Genomic DNA, 13473 nt, shown 5'->3' on the forward strand with positions numbered 1-13473 from the left:
CTTCTCTCTCTCTCCGTCCCCGCCTCCCTCCCACCGCCTGCCTGTGCCACTGGGTGCCAGGTTTTGCTGTTTGCCTACACAGTGTCCTGGGCTCTTTCTGTGCATTGAGGATGGTGTTGCTCAGTCTGTGTTGTACCCGGGAGTGTGTTCTCCAGCTCCATCCCCTGTCCGTCTCCGCAGACAGCCGGTTTACAATTCCGAGTTTGTGAAGCCAACAATCCTTTTGTTTCTAAACCTGGGGACAGGACGAGGCCATTCAGCCCCTTGAGCCTGTTCTGTCGCCACTCACTGAGATTGTGGCCTAGCCCCTGTCAGGCCCTGACTCTTGTGAAGCTTAAATCTTTAATAAATCACAGAAGAGTTCTCTGGAGGGGCAGAGTGAGTGTGTGAGCTGTTGCCGTGAATTGGAAAGTGTGTGGGCTGTTGAGGTCAGGCTAGTGGGGGCCTGTGGTTTGTTGGTGTGACCTACTCTCACCCAGAGCCATGAAGTGACCTGTGTTTTTGATTCTCTTTCTTTATTATTATCGTGGAGGGACTGTTACTGTGGCCTGTTTAATTCTGTATTTTTAAAGTTTATTTTCCCCCTAAGAATTTGCACTCGGGAGTCTGTACCTGACTCGCTTTGTAGCTGAGGGGCACTAAGTGGTGACTGGTAAACTTTTCACTCTCCTCCTGTGGCAATAAAGCTGACTCTATTCAATTTCCGATCGAACTGGGCTGGCTGGCTGGTTCCTATCATCACGGGCGAAGGGTAAGGGAAACTTAGACTTCTGAGGCAGTCAGTGAGATCATAGAATCCCTACAGTTATGGAAACAGGCCATTTGGCCCAACAAGTCCACACTGCCCCTCCAGAGAGTAACTCCATTTCCCCTGACTAATGCACCTAATCCACACACCGCTGAAGATCGTGGCCAATCCACCCAAACCTGCACATCTTTGGGAGGAAACCAGAGGAAACCCACGCAGACACGGGGACAATGTGCTAACTCCACACAGGCAGACAGCCAAGGCTGGATTTAAACCTGGGTCCCTGGTGCCGTGAGGCAGCAGTGCTAACCACTGAGCTGCCCGGTGGGGGTGGAGGGACACAGGGAGGGAGGGGCACAGCTTGTATCTAACTCGGGTCTTACACCCTCTGAAGCTTTGAGGACTTTTATGAAGCGACTGGATGGCCTGTTTAACCATTTTCTCCCCCCACTCTCTCTCTCCATTTCAGTCCGAGATAGTTACGACCAGTTGATCAAGAAACAGGACCCGGGTCCACAGGATAATGGTGAGTCTCTGTGTGCCTTGCTCTGCGAGGTTTCACTGGGTTTCTCCAATGGCACAGGGAGGGAGTGGGAGGAAAGCTGTACCTCAGGGTCTGCGCTCCCCCCCCCCCCCCCAGTGTGGTGAAAATGGAATTGCAGTTCCACACCAGCTCCGGTCAGGAAGTAAAAACTGACAGAACTGCGGACACTGTAAAAGCAATCAGATAGTGCTGGAAAAACTCAACAGGTCTGTGAAGAGAAATCAGAAATCACTCAACCTGAGACGTTAACTCTGATTTCTCTCCACCAGACCTGCTGAGCTTTTCCAGCAATTTCTGTTCTGGTTTGAGATGGTGAAGTGATCAGTCCCATTGGACACTGACTCCCGCAAAGCTTAGTCTTAAAGTAAATGGTTTAAGAATCCTCCCCCAGTGAGGTGTGAATGTGAGCACTGAGTGGAGGCCGTACACATCAGTCTGGGGAGTGGGAGGGTGGGGCGTGTACCCAGGGGAGTCCTGATGCTCTGGGTATCCTTCCTGCCCCATCTGAGTGTGACCCCTGATGCAGAGAATGAAAGTGAGCTGGTGTAGATCCTGTGTCTCCCTCTCTGAGCCAGAATATTCTGCATAAATGAGCAAAGATAGTTCATACCGGACTGGAAACATTAACGTTTCTAATTTACTCATGGGATGTGGGTGTCACTGGCTGGGCCCAACATTTATAACCCGTCCCTAGTTGCCCCCCTTGAGAAGTTGGGGGGTGAGCTGCCTTCTTGAACTGCTGCAGTCCCTGTGCTGTGGGTTGACCCACAATGCCCTTAGGGAGGGAATTCCAGGATTCTGACCCAGTGACACTGAAGGAACAGTGACATATTTCCAAGTCGGGATGGTGAGGGACTTGGAGGGGAACTTGCAGGGGGTGGTGTTCCCATGTATCTGCTGCCCCGTGTCCTTCTCGATGGAAGTGGCCGTGGGTTTGGAAGGTGCTGTCTGAGGGTCTTTGGTGAGTTTCTGCAGGGCATCTTGTAGATGGTACACACTGCTGCTACTGAGCGTCGGTGGGGGAGGGAGTGGGTGTTTGTGGCCAGTTGAGTTTCTGGTCAATGGTAATTCCCAGGATGTTGATAGTGAGGGATTCAGTGATGGTAACACCATTGAATGTCAAGGGGTGGTGGTTAGAGTGTCTTGTATTGGTGATGGTCATTGTCTGGCATTTGTGTGGCGCCAATGTTACTTGCCACTTGTCAGCCCAAGCCTGGATATTGTCCAGATCTTGCTGCATTTGAACACAGACTGTTTCAGTATCTGAGGAGTCACGAATGGTGCTGAACATTATCCAATCATCAGCAAATATCCCCATTTCTGACCTTATGATGGAGGGAAGGTCATTGATGAAGCAGCTGAAGGTGGTTGGGCCGAGGACACTCCCCTGAGGGACTCCTGCAGAGATCTCCTGGAGCTGAGATAACTGACCTTCAACATCCACAACCACCTTCCTGTGTGCCATGTGTGTCTCCAACCAGCGGAGTGATGCCCCCTGATGCCAGTTTTGCCAGGGCTCCTTGATGCCACACTCCTTGATGTCACGGGCTGTCCCTGTCCCCTCCCCTCTGGAATTCAGCTCTTTTATCAATGTTTAACCCAAGACTGGAATGAGGTCAGGAGCTGAGTGACCCTGGGGGACCCAAACTGGGTGTCACTGAGCAGGTTATTGCTGCTCCCCTCTCCCCTGAAGCTGCCAAACCTGCAGAGATGTTTTTTATTTCAGATTTGCAGGACTGTGTGATTTTTAATTAAAATCACTCCCTACAGTGTAGGAGCGGGTCATTCGCCCATCGAGTCGACACTAACACTCTGAAGAGCATACCACCCAAACCTTTCTCCGTAACCCAGCATTTCCCGTGGCTAACCCAGACACTATGGGAACTTTAGTCTGACCAACCCACCCTGATTTGCATAGCTTTGGACTGTGGGAGGAAGCTGGAGCACCCGGAGGAAACCCACGCAGACACGGGGAGAATGTGCAAACTCCACACAGACAGTCACCTGAGGCAGGAATTGAACCCGGGTCCCTGGTGCTAACCACTGAGCCACCCCAGATTTCCCACCCAGCACCCCCTGCAGGGAGAAGGTTATATGCAACAAACAAATCGATGAAACCGCCCCCCCCCCCCCACTCCCAGGCACTGCATTCCAGACTATAACTACTCGCTGAGTTTGGAGATGTATTTGTTGCGTGTGGTTCTTTGGTAAAACATGGAGAAGCAGAGAGCATGGTGTTCATCCCAAGAACTGAGCTGCCGAAACGCTGATGACTAGACCATCTCATTAGAAGCTGCGAACCCCCTGCCCCCCCCCTCTCTGCGTCTCTCTGTGGCTCTCTCTGCCTGTCCCGAGCCTCCCATCCTGACAGTGAGTGTTGAGCCTCCCCGATGAGGAGCTGTGTGTGTGTGTGTGTGTGTGTGTGCACGCGCGTGGATGGTAATGGCGTTGTGCTGTGCCTCTGACAGAGCGATGTACAGCTCCGAAGAAGGTTGGCAGCTGTCGGGCCGCGTTTCCACGTTGGTATTTTGACACGAAGTCACGGAGCTGCCGCGAGTTTGTCTACGGAGGCTGCAAGGGCAACAAGAATAACTTTGTCAGTGAGCACCAGTGTCTTGTGGCATGTGCTGGGCTGAAAGGTCAGTACCATCTGTCTGTGCCATCACCGGGGTTCACCACCTCCTCCCCTGAGCTCAGCTTGTCAGCTACAGGAGCCCTCACCGCATGTCCTGTTTTCAGCTAACTCCTGTGGTCTCCAGGCCACCTTACTGTTCTCCACTCTCTGTCCACCATGTGCATCCTCCTCAACACAACTGTATTGTCCACACTCTCACCACATCCCCCTCACCCCTCACCCCTGCCCTCACTGACCAACGCTGGCTTTGGCTCCAGCAACGCCTTTCAAGAATTTTGAATTTTTTTTGTGTTCAAATCTCTCTATGGTTTCACTTTGCCCGTCTCTGTAACCCCCTCTAGCCCCTACAGCCCCTCCCTATCACTGTCACTCCCTCCAACCCCTACAGCCCCTCCCTACCTCTCCATCTCTTTCCCCTTTGTCGGGACTCTCCCTGAAGGTCTGTCTGCTCTGAGCACGTGTTCAGCCGTCTGTCCCGATCTCCCTGATCTGGCATTTTGTTTGGAAATGCTCCTGGAAGATGTTTTGTGAACTGTCTATCACAGAAATGGGAGCCATGCTGTGTAAATTGTTGTTCCCGCTGAAACTTGGCATTCTTGCAAGTGTCCTGATTAGTGCAAGGATCTCTTTCAGCAATACACATGGCTACCAAATGATTATTTAGGTTTCATGACATTGAAGGCATTATATAAATGCAGTTGTTGTTGAGCGCTGGTCTAATGTTGGGTTTTATTTTGACAGAGGATGTCCCTGAGCCCCACAAACTCCAGAGCGAGACGGATGATAAAGGTAGGGTTGGGTTACTCACCGTTAACAGGGTGTCCCGTTCCACTTGCCCTGTTAGAGGAGAGGGTTCACCAGGCTGTTACTGGGAATGGAGGGTTTGAGCTACAGGGAGAGGCTGAACAGGCTGGGGCTGTTTTCCCTGGAGCGTCGGAGGCTGAGGGGTGACCTTATAGAGGTTTATAAAATCATGAGGGGCATGGATAGGATAAATCGACAAAAACCTTTTCCCTGGGGGTGGGAGAGTCCAGAACTAGAGGACATAGGTTTAGGGTGAGAGGGGAAAGATTTAAAAGAGACCTGCGGGGCAACTTTTTCACACAGAGGGTAGTACATGTGTGGAATGAGCTGCCAGAGGAAGTGGTGGAGGCTGGTACAATTGCAACATTTAAAAGGCATCTGGATGGGGACATGAATAGGAAGGGTTTCGAGGAATATGGACCGGGTGCTGTCAAATAGGAGTAGATTAGGTTAGTATATCTGGTCAGCATGGATGAGTTGGACTGAAGGGTCTGTTTCTGTGCAATATCTCAAAATGTACCGATGAACAAATCTGGGTGCAGGATGCAGAGATGTTGTGGTGTGGTTTGGACCAGCTGAGCGAGTGGGGAAACGTGTGGCAGACGCCGTATAATGTAAATAAATGTGAGGTTATCCACGATGGTAGCAAAAATAGGAAGATGAATTATTATCTGCATATCAGTGGATAGGGAGAGGTGTAACAAGACCTGGGTATCCTGTAGACCAGTCGCTGAGGGTAAGCATGCAGGTACAGCGGGTGGTGAAGAAGGTAAATGGGATGTTGGCGTTCAGCGTGAGAGAGTTTGAGACCAGGAGCAGGGATGTCTTGCTGCAATTGTACAGGGACCTGGTGAGACCACACAGTCCTGTGTGCAGTTTTGGTCTCCTTATCTGAGGAAGGATGTTCTGGCGATGGAGGGGGTACAACAAAGGGTTACCAGACCGATTCCTGGGAATGGCAGGACTGACGTATGAGGAGAGACTGGATCAGTTAGGACTGTATTCACTGGAGTTTAACAGAATGACGGAGGAGGCATTTTACAAACCTATAAAATTCCAACAGGGCTGGACAGGGTGAATGCAGGATGGGTGTTGCTGATAACTGGGGAGTACAGAACCCTGGGGGGGGAGGCGCAGGGAGTGTGGGAGGTGTGGTGGGGGTGTTACAGTCTAAAGACTCTGGGTAGGCCATCTCTGACTGAGATGAGGAGAGATATCTTGACCCAGAGAGCAGGGAGCCTGTGGGATTTGAGCTCCCTGTACATGCCGCACTGTGCTAGCACACACAGCCTTGTATTAAACCTTGTGAAGCTGACTCCCTGGCTGGGATCTTACACTGCCCTCTGGTCCTCCCAGAGTACTGCTTTGCCCCAGTAGTGACCGGTCGGTGCCGAGCGTCCTTCCCGCGCTGGTTTTACAATCCCGCCAGCTTGATGTGTGAGCGATTTGTCTACGGAGGTTGTGGAGGGAACAAGAATAATTATCCCTCTGAGTTAGCGTGCCTGGCCAGGTGCACAGGGAAGACAGGTAAGAGAGCTCTCTCCGTGTGAGAGACCAACTGTATCTCGGAGATTTGTGAGTGGGAGTCCCCACGGTAAAGGAATACAGCAAACCATGTATTAACCAGCACCAGGAGTGAAGGGCTCTGGCCCAAAACATCCACTCTCCTGCTCCTCGGATGCTGCCTGACCTGCTGTGCTTTTCCAGCGCCTCACTCTCGACAGCACCAGGAGTGTGCCCGTGGATCAAATATTCTGGGTAATGAAGCGATTCACATCATCCACGTAAAAACACGCACTCACTGTCATACAGCGTGCACTGTCGTACAACATACAACAGCACATGAACATGCCCTTCGGCCCACCATGCTGTGCCGAACATGACATCAAATTAAACCAGTCCCTTCTGCTTGCCCTTGGTCCACATCCCTCCATTCCTTGCATATCCATGTGCTTATTTAAAAGTCTCTTAAACCGGCCTGATCGTATCTGCCTCCATCACCATCCCTGGCAGCACGCTTCAGACTACTACCACTCTCTGTATCTAGCCCTTTCTTATAGCTCATACCCTCTAATCCAGGCAGCATCCTGGTAAACCTCTTCTGCACCCTCCCCGAAGCCTCCACATCTTTCCTGTAATGTGGTGACCAGAATTCAATGCAGTCCAAGTGTGTCCTGACCAAAGGCTTTTAAAGCTGCAATATGATATCCTGACTCTTGGACATAATTCCCTGACCAATAAAGACCAGCATGCCTTATACCTTCAGTACCACCCCGTCTACCTGCATGGCCAGTTTCGGGGAACTATGGACTTGAACCCCATGACCCCTCTGCGCATCAGTGCTGTTTAGGGGCCTGCCGTTAACTGTGTGCCTATCCCTGTGTATTTGCTCTCTCTCTATACTTTATTATTTGGCGATTTATGCTGTCAATATGCAAGATTGCCTTAAATAAAACTTTCTGGTAAAGAGCCTTCTCACTGCTCCCTCCAGTATCATGGTGTTTGAGGAGAAATTGATTTGAAATTGAATGAATTGTTGATATTTTGTGTGGCCATTCAATTGAACAACAAATACGCTTCCACGGAGGTAAATCAATTAAAAATTGGACCGTATAATACAGTGGTCTTGGCGATATTTGAGGTACATATTTTTCCTGGTTTATTGAGAATGCCAGTTTGTGAGGTGCTGCTTTGAACAAAGTTTGCTTTATTTCCAAATCAATTCTCTCCCGTGATGTTAGCACCACTGACTGGACCACCAGCCCGTCCCTAGTTGCCCCTTGAGAAGGTGGCGGGGGGGATGGGGAGCTGCCGCCTTGAACCCGCTGCAGTCCATGTGATGTGGGTTGACCCACAGTGCCCTTAGGGAGGGAATTCCAGGATTCTGTCCCAGCGACACTGAAGGAACGGCGCTATATTTCCCAGTCGGGATGGGTGAGTGGAGGACAGGGATACAGCGCCATCTCTGGGTGATCCAATTCCCAGGGAAGCTGGTGCTGCCAGTAACTCACCTGTTTTATCTAAGCTGTGCGCGACTGGCATTTGTGTAGCGCCCTGCCCCATCTCGGGATGTTCCGCCGCGCTGTGCAGTCAACAAAGTACTTTTTTTCGGCGTGGTCCCCATTCCAATACAGGAAAGTGGCGGACACGCTGTGCACAGCAAGATCCCACACGTTGTGTTGTGATTACGAGCCCAAACGACCTCCTTTTCCTTTGAGGGATACACAGTTATTGAGTGAGACACTGCCCGCTGTTCCCCTGGTCATTCCCGGTATAGTCTCTGGGGGTTCAGTCTCGGGCCCAGCTAGGACACGTACACCCCACCCAAATTTATTCTCCTTTCTCAAATAAATCTCTGCTCCGTCGCCCTGACCACTCTGTTTCCTCAGCACTGTCGGGCCGAAGGTGCCCTTTAATGGATTGTGTTCCACCTGACAGGACAGATGAACCCCCTCGGTCTTGTGGGGCTGGTGTGGGGGTATTGGGCGAGGGCTGCAGTGCACTGTTGACACTGTCCACTGGGTGGATTGGGCAGAGGGGCAGCAGGTTGGCGTTCCCGCGGCACTGCCCCACCCCTCCCCTCCTCCCGTGGGAACGGGGCCACGTTAGGGTCCTGAGCCTCTGGACTGGGATCCCGGTTTCGGAGGGCGAGGTCCTGAGGCTAAGAGGTGACCGCAGCCAATCCCGCTGGAACGCACTGCCAGGGACTGACGTGCAGCTCCGACACACGGTGAACACAACCTGCCTTATGTTTTAATAGTCCCCGTGGATAACCAGAAGGACGAGGAGGACGGAGAGTTCAATACCCAGCACCATGCGGGAACCCCTCATAATGTTCCTGGTAAATCCACATCTCCAACTATTTCAACACTTGGGGAGGGGGATGGATGTATTGGGAGGGGGGGCGTGAGGGGGGAATGGTATACTGATTCTAGAATCCTGATTCCAGGTCAGTGCTGACATTAACCATTTGTTTGAAGCTGCGGGGTGAAAGGTTATGATGCCCCAGGGAATCGATCCACTGGGGCAGGGGTCTACTCTGAAGGGGGTGCAGCTGTCTGCCCTGAATGGCCACAGTCTCGGTTTCAACTGGTCCTCACTGAAACAGCTCCCGAGAGGCTGGTGTCCCGTCACCAAGTCCCCCCCCCTTTATTTACACACGGAGAGTCCCTGTCCCTGACCCTGACCCAGCTCCCTCAGAGTGAGCAGAACATCTGACCCTCCTGTTTATACCTGTCAGCCAGGGCTCCCTGATTAGACCATATTAACAGCCCTAGTGAGCGAACTCTGACCCTGAGAGGGCTGACCTCGTGTTGGTCAGTACACTCCCCTTCCTGTTGAGGAACAAATGGCCACCTCTTCCCCCAACTCTGGGCAGGAGGGGGAGTTGGGGGTGCAGGGGTGGGGTTTGAGCAGAGACCGTCAGGCAGAGAGTCCGGTGTCGAAAGCACTTTACTGTCTGACCAAGCAGAACTTCTGCTGAATCCCACTCTACCCCCGCCCCCCCCCACAACACCCCCACCCCCAGCCGTCCCATGCAGGTGTGCAGGGCCCGGGAAGGGTCAGTGTGTATGTAAGGCCTGGGGGTGGGAGGAGCGTGGAGTTGGGGGTGGGTGGTCAGGGGGGGTTAGAGACCCTCTCTGGGACTGATGGTGGGAGCAGCTTGAAATTATTTTACTAACTAGCCAGAATGACTGACTAACTGGCCGGAGTAACTCGACTTGGCATCGGTGAAAGGTAGGGATGTGGGAAATGGGTCATTGTTAATGATTGGACAGTGTTTAGTTGGATATTTGACCAGAAGGAGTTGTTGCTGAAGTTAAAGCCAAATCCTACAGGGGCCAGAGATGGGAAACAAAAAACCGAAATCGCTGGAGAAACTCAGCAGATCTGACAGCAACTTGGGTCCAATATAATTCTTCTCAAACTGAAGACTGGACTCTCGACGTTAACTCTGTTTCCCTCTCTGCAGCAGCGACCAGACCTGCCGAGTTTCTCCAGCCGTGTGGGGGTGGGTGGGTGTGGGTGTGTGTGGGTGTGGGGGGGTGTGTGGGTGTGTCGCGCTGGGTTGCTGGTGATCTGACTGGCCACAAACTGAATTCTCTTCTGTTTCCATCAGCCATTTCGATGGTGATCCTGCTCTCGATCTGTGTCCTCGTCCTGTTGGGGGGAGTCATCTACTTCATCGTCAAACTGACCAAGACTGACCACACGGTCTCCTACCAGCGTGCACCCCACAGAGACGATAAGGAGACTCTGATCAGCACGGTGCCCCTGTAAGGTGTAACTCACTCGTGGGGCTGTGGAGCGTGTGGCAAACAAAAGCAAAATAGTACATTTTTACAACCTTTACCCTCGTGTCTTGTCTTCAGAATTGCCACTACAGAGCGCGCATGCGAGAGAGAGAGATTTAATCTGTATTTCATTTGCAAACCCTTCCCTTGTCTCCATCCTAACCTTTTCTAGTTTACTCTGTACTGATGAAGGGTAGACTTTAGCCAGGCAGGTCCCTGTAATGACAAGCTGACTGGAGGACGGAAATTGAAACTGGCACACCGCCCCCAGGGGTGGGGGGAGTGTCCCTCGGATGTGGGTGGTGGAGAGATACAGGTGATGCTGAAGGAGTGCTGGGAAGAGACCCTCTGGGTTAGGGGGATTGTCCCGAGGGGGGTGTGGAGTAACCCTGGGGGATGGGGAGTGTTTGTCCCTATTTCATTTCGAGATTGCGACTGACCCCAGTCGAATTATGTGGGATTTAATTTGGGATTTGGGAACAGGCTTTCCCAATCCTTGTGGTTGGATTTCTCCTCGGGTTTTTACGTTGATGGGAGCGGGGGAGAGCTGGGTTTCCCTGGTTGGTCAGTTTTGGGTGTTGGCTCAATGTGTGTGCTGCGCTGGATCCACACAGAGCTGCTGGTGGGCCCCAGTGCCTCTGGGAGGGGTCATCGTGAAGGATGTGTCCAGGGTTAGCTGTTAGTTACAGGTTCAGCCCAAGTGAGGAATGTTTCCTGACTCTGGGAGTTGCCGGAATGGAGGTGCTGGGGTTAGGTAAGGTCAGGCATCACACGACTCCAGGTTACAATCCAATGGGTTTATTTGAAATCACAAGCTTCCAGAGCGCTGCCCCTTTGTCGGGTAGTTTGTCATGTGACTTCTGACTGTTTCCATTCACGTTTTTGGGGGGTGGATGGGAGTCACAGCTGATTGGCAGTGTTCACTCTGGACGTGTCTTTTTGCGCCATCACCTGAGAGAGTTGCGTATGACCCCGTGACCTCTAATCCCTTTTCGTTTCTTTGACCCGCCTCCTGGGGAACCTGAAACCGTCTCCAGGCAACGGCTTGTCTCCGAACCTGGGGAGGGTGGGGATCGAACCTGCGCCTGTCACCTTGTTCCTTGGGTTGGGGAGCGTGGAGCAGGATGGAGAGCAATTGGAAGTCTCTCCTCCTGGCTGGTCAAATCGCAACCAGGTCGGTTCCTGACTCGCCCAAAATGTCAAGGGAATGGGTCTCTGGCGCAGTTCAGAGCTGGGGGTCTCAGGATTTTCCAGTGCCTCGGGGTGTGGGGGCCAGTGCTGACAGGACCACTCCAGGTCTGGCAACAGTATTAAAAATTCTCCCTCCCAACCCTCCTTGGCTCTCTGTCCACACGAGGACTATAATCTCCCAAAGCCCAGAAAGATTGGAGGTGGACACTGAATATTTCTCACATTACGTGGATGTAAAGTCGAGCGTTGACCATTTTTATGATGTCAGCGATGAGCTGAGGGTTTCCAGCTGGTTCCCCTTTCTGACCGTCCGTTTCTCAATGTGAAACTGTTCCTCTCTTTCACAATCCCACATCCTCCTTCCTCGCTGCAGCCATTGCTGTTGGACAGGATCGAGGTGTCAATGACTCTGCAATTGTGCTGCACTTGAGTAGCTGCCTGTTTGTAGTCCAGGTGTGAGACTCTCTCCAGCCTGGACTTCACACGGGAGAGAAAGCTGTGGGCTTGTGTGTCTGACTGACGCGCTCCATGTCAGTGTCTGTCAGTGTGCATGTGTCTCTGTGCCTGGCTGGGTGTGTAGTTGTGTCTCTAACTGTTCCTTCCTCACAGTCACTGCACTGAGTCCTGAAACAGTTTAAGCTCCACGAAGTGAGAACACCACTTTGTACTCTGAGGAATACGCAAGCCTGGCTTCAGTGTTGGATCTTTGCAATCTGCTCTCTGTCCCTTGTACTCACTTTCTCTTTCTCTCGCTCGCGCTTTCACACACCTTCAACTCCTGAGCACCACTCTCCAGCTCACACTAACCTTAGACAGTGTCGTGTGTGCGACCATTCTGATCAGTAAACCTCTGGGTGGATTTGTACTCCTCTTTCAGTTTATTTTTTATTAATAATAATAATAATAATAATCTTGAGATTTTCTATTTAAAATCATGTGTGGAATCAAACAAATCAATTGTTAAAGAAACTGGATTTCGATTTTTTAAATTTTTTTTTTCCTTAACTTTTTAGACTTGAAATTATTATAATGACCAACCAAAAACAGTGAGTGATAGCAGGCGAAAGCAAGCTTGGAATTTGTAAATTGAAATGTGTGCATGGTTTGGGCATTTTTAACTATTAAGTTTAGTCTTAATACTCAGGTGATTGGGAATCTCAGACTGGAGTTTGTCTTCTGTAATATTACTTGGAATAAAATCTTTTTAGAAGTTTTGCTGATTTGGATTTTGTTTTCCAATGAGGAGAAGCTGACCTCTCCAAAGTTGGTGGAATGAGTCTTTGGCGTTGGATTTTTGGAGATTCTGAACTCCAGGTTTGGATCCTCAAGGGATCAGTTTGGGGGGGCAACCTGCAATTGGTTCCCTGAAGGACACAGTGGGAGATTCATCCTGTGAGCGGGGGCCTGCGCAGAGTTGCGATTTGGAGACTGGATTGTCAGAGAATTGTCCCATAAACGGGTGCTGTGAAGGATCGAAGATAGATTCCCGATCGATCGAGGGTTATAGGGAAAGGGCAGGAAAGTGGACGCGAGGAATGTCGGATCAGCCGAGATCCAGTTGGACAGCAGGGCTAGATTTGGGGCCGAATGGCCTGTTCCTATTTATTACGCTCTTTGCAGACCTGAAGAGTCATATCAGACTCTCTCTCTCTCTCTCTCTCTGTCCTGACAGATGCTGCTGGACTTGCTGAGCTTCTCCTGGTTGAGATTTCCAGCGTCCACCACTTTGTGCTTTAACTTCTGGGAGCTCGTCCTGAACTCTGACACCTGGTACCCACCCCCCAACCAACCTCTCCGTGACCAGTGGGAGGTTACCCGCTGAAATGTAAAATGTGACGTTGGCTCAAAATGCAGAACAGAAAAAGAATGAACAAATCCTTGAGATTGGAAGTTAAAAGGACAGTCGTAGAGACCCTTTGGTCCAACCCGTCCATGCCGACCAGATATCCCAACCCAATCTAGTCCCACCTGCCAGCACCCGGCCCATATCCCCCCAAACCCTTCCTATTCATATACCCATCCAAATGCCTCTTAAATGTTGCAATTGTACCAGCCTCCACCACTTCCTCTGGCAGCTCATTCCATACACGCACCACCCTCTGCGTGAAAAAGTTGCCTTTTGGGTCCCTTTTATACCTTTCACCTCTCACCCTAAACCTATGCCCTCTAGTTCTGGACTCCCCGACCCCAGGGAAGACTTTGTCTATTTATCCTATCCCTGCCCCTCATGATTTTATAAACCTCTATAAGGTCACCC

At 51.3% G+C, this 13473-nt stretch overlaps 1 protein-coding gene across 1 annotated transcript in view; it reads left to right on the forward strand.

Moving 5' to 3' along the window:
• The window catches only part of LOC122542681 (putative Kunitz-type serine protease inhibitor), a 26631-nt gene extending 14200 nt beyond the window's left edge, over window positions 1–12431 (forward strand). Inside the window, exons 5-10 of the mRNA XM_043680658.1 lie at window positions 1218–1274; window positions 3761–3931; window positions 4669–4716; window positions 6088–6258; window positions 8492–8572; window positions 9851–12431. Of these exons, the coding sequence (XP_043536593.1) occupies window positions 1218–1274; window positions 3761–3931; window positions 4669–4716; window positions 6088–6258; window positions 8492–8572; window positions 9851–10011 (689 nt within the window). The 3' untranslated portion in view covers window positions 10012–12431. The remainder of the gene's footprint in view (window positions 1–1217; window positions 1275–3760; window positions 3932–4668; window positions 4717–6087; window positions 6259–8491; window positions 8573–9850) is intronic.
• The last annotated feature ends 1042 nt before the right edge of the window (window positions 12432–13473 follow it).

Source organism: Chiloscyllium plagiosum, chromosome 41 (genome assembly GCF_004010195.1).
Source record: "Chiloscyllium plagiosum isolate BGI_BamShark_2017 chromosome 41, ASM401019v2, whole genome shotgun sequence".
Taxonomy (NCBI): Eukaryota; Metazoa; Chordata; class Chondrichthyes; order Orectolobiformes; family Hemiscylliidae; genus Chiloscyllium; species Chiloscyllium plagiosum.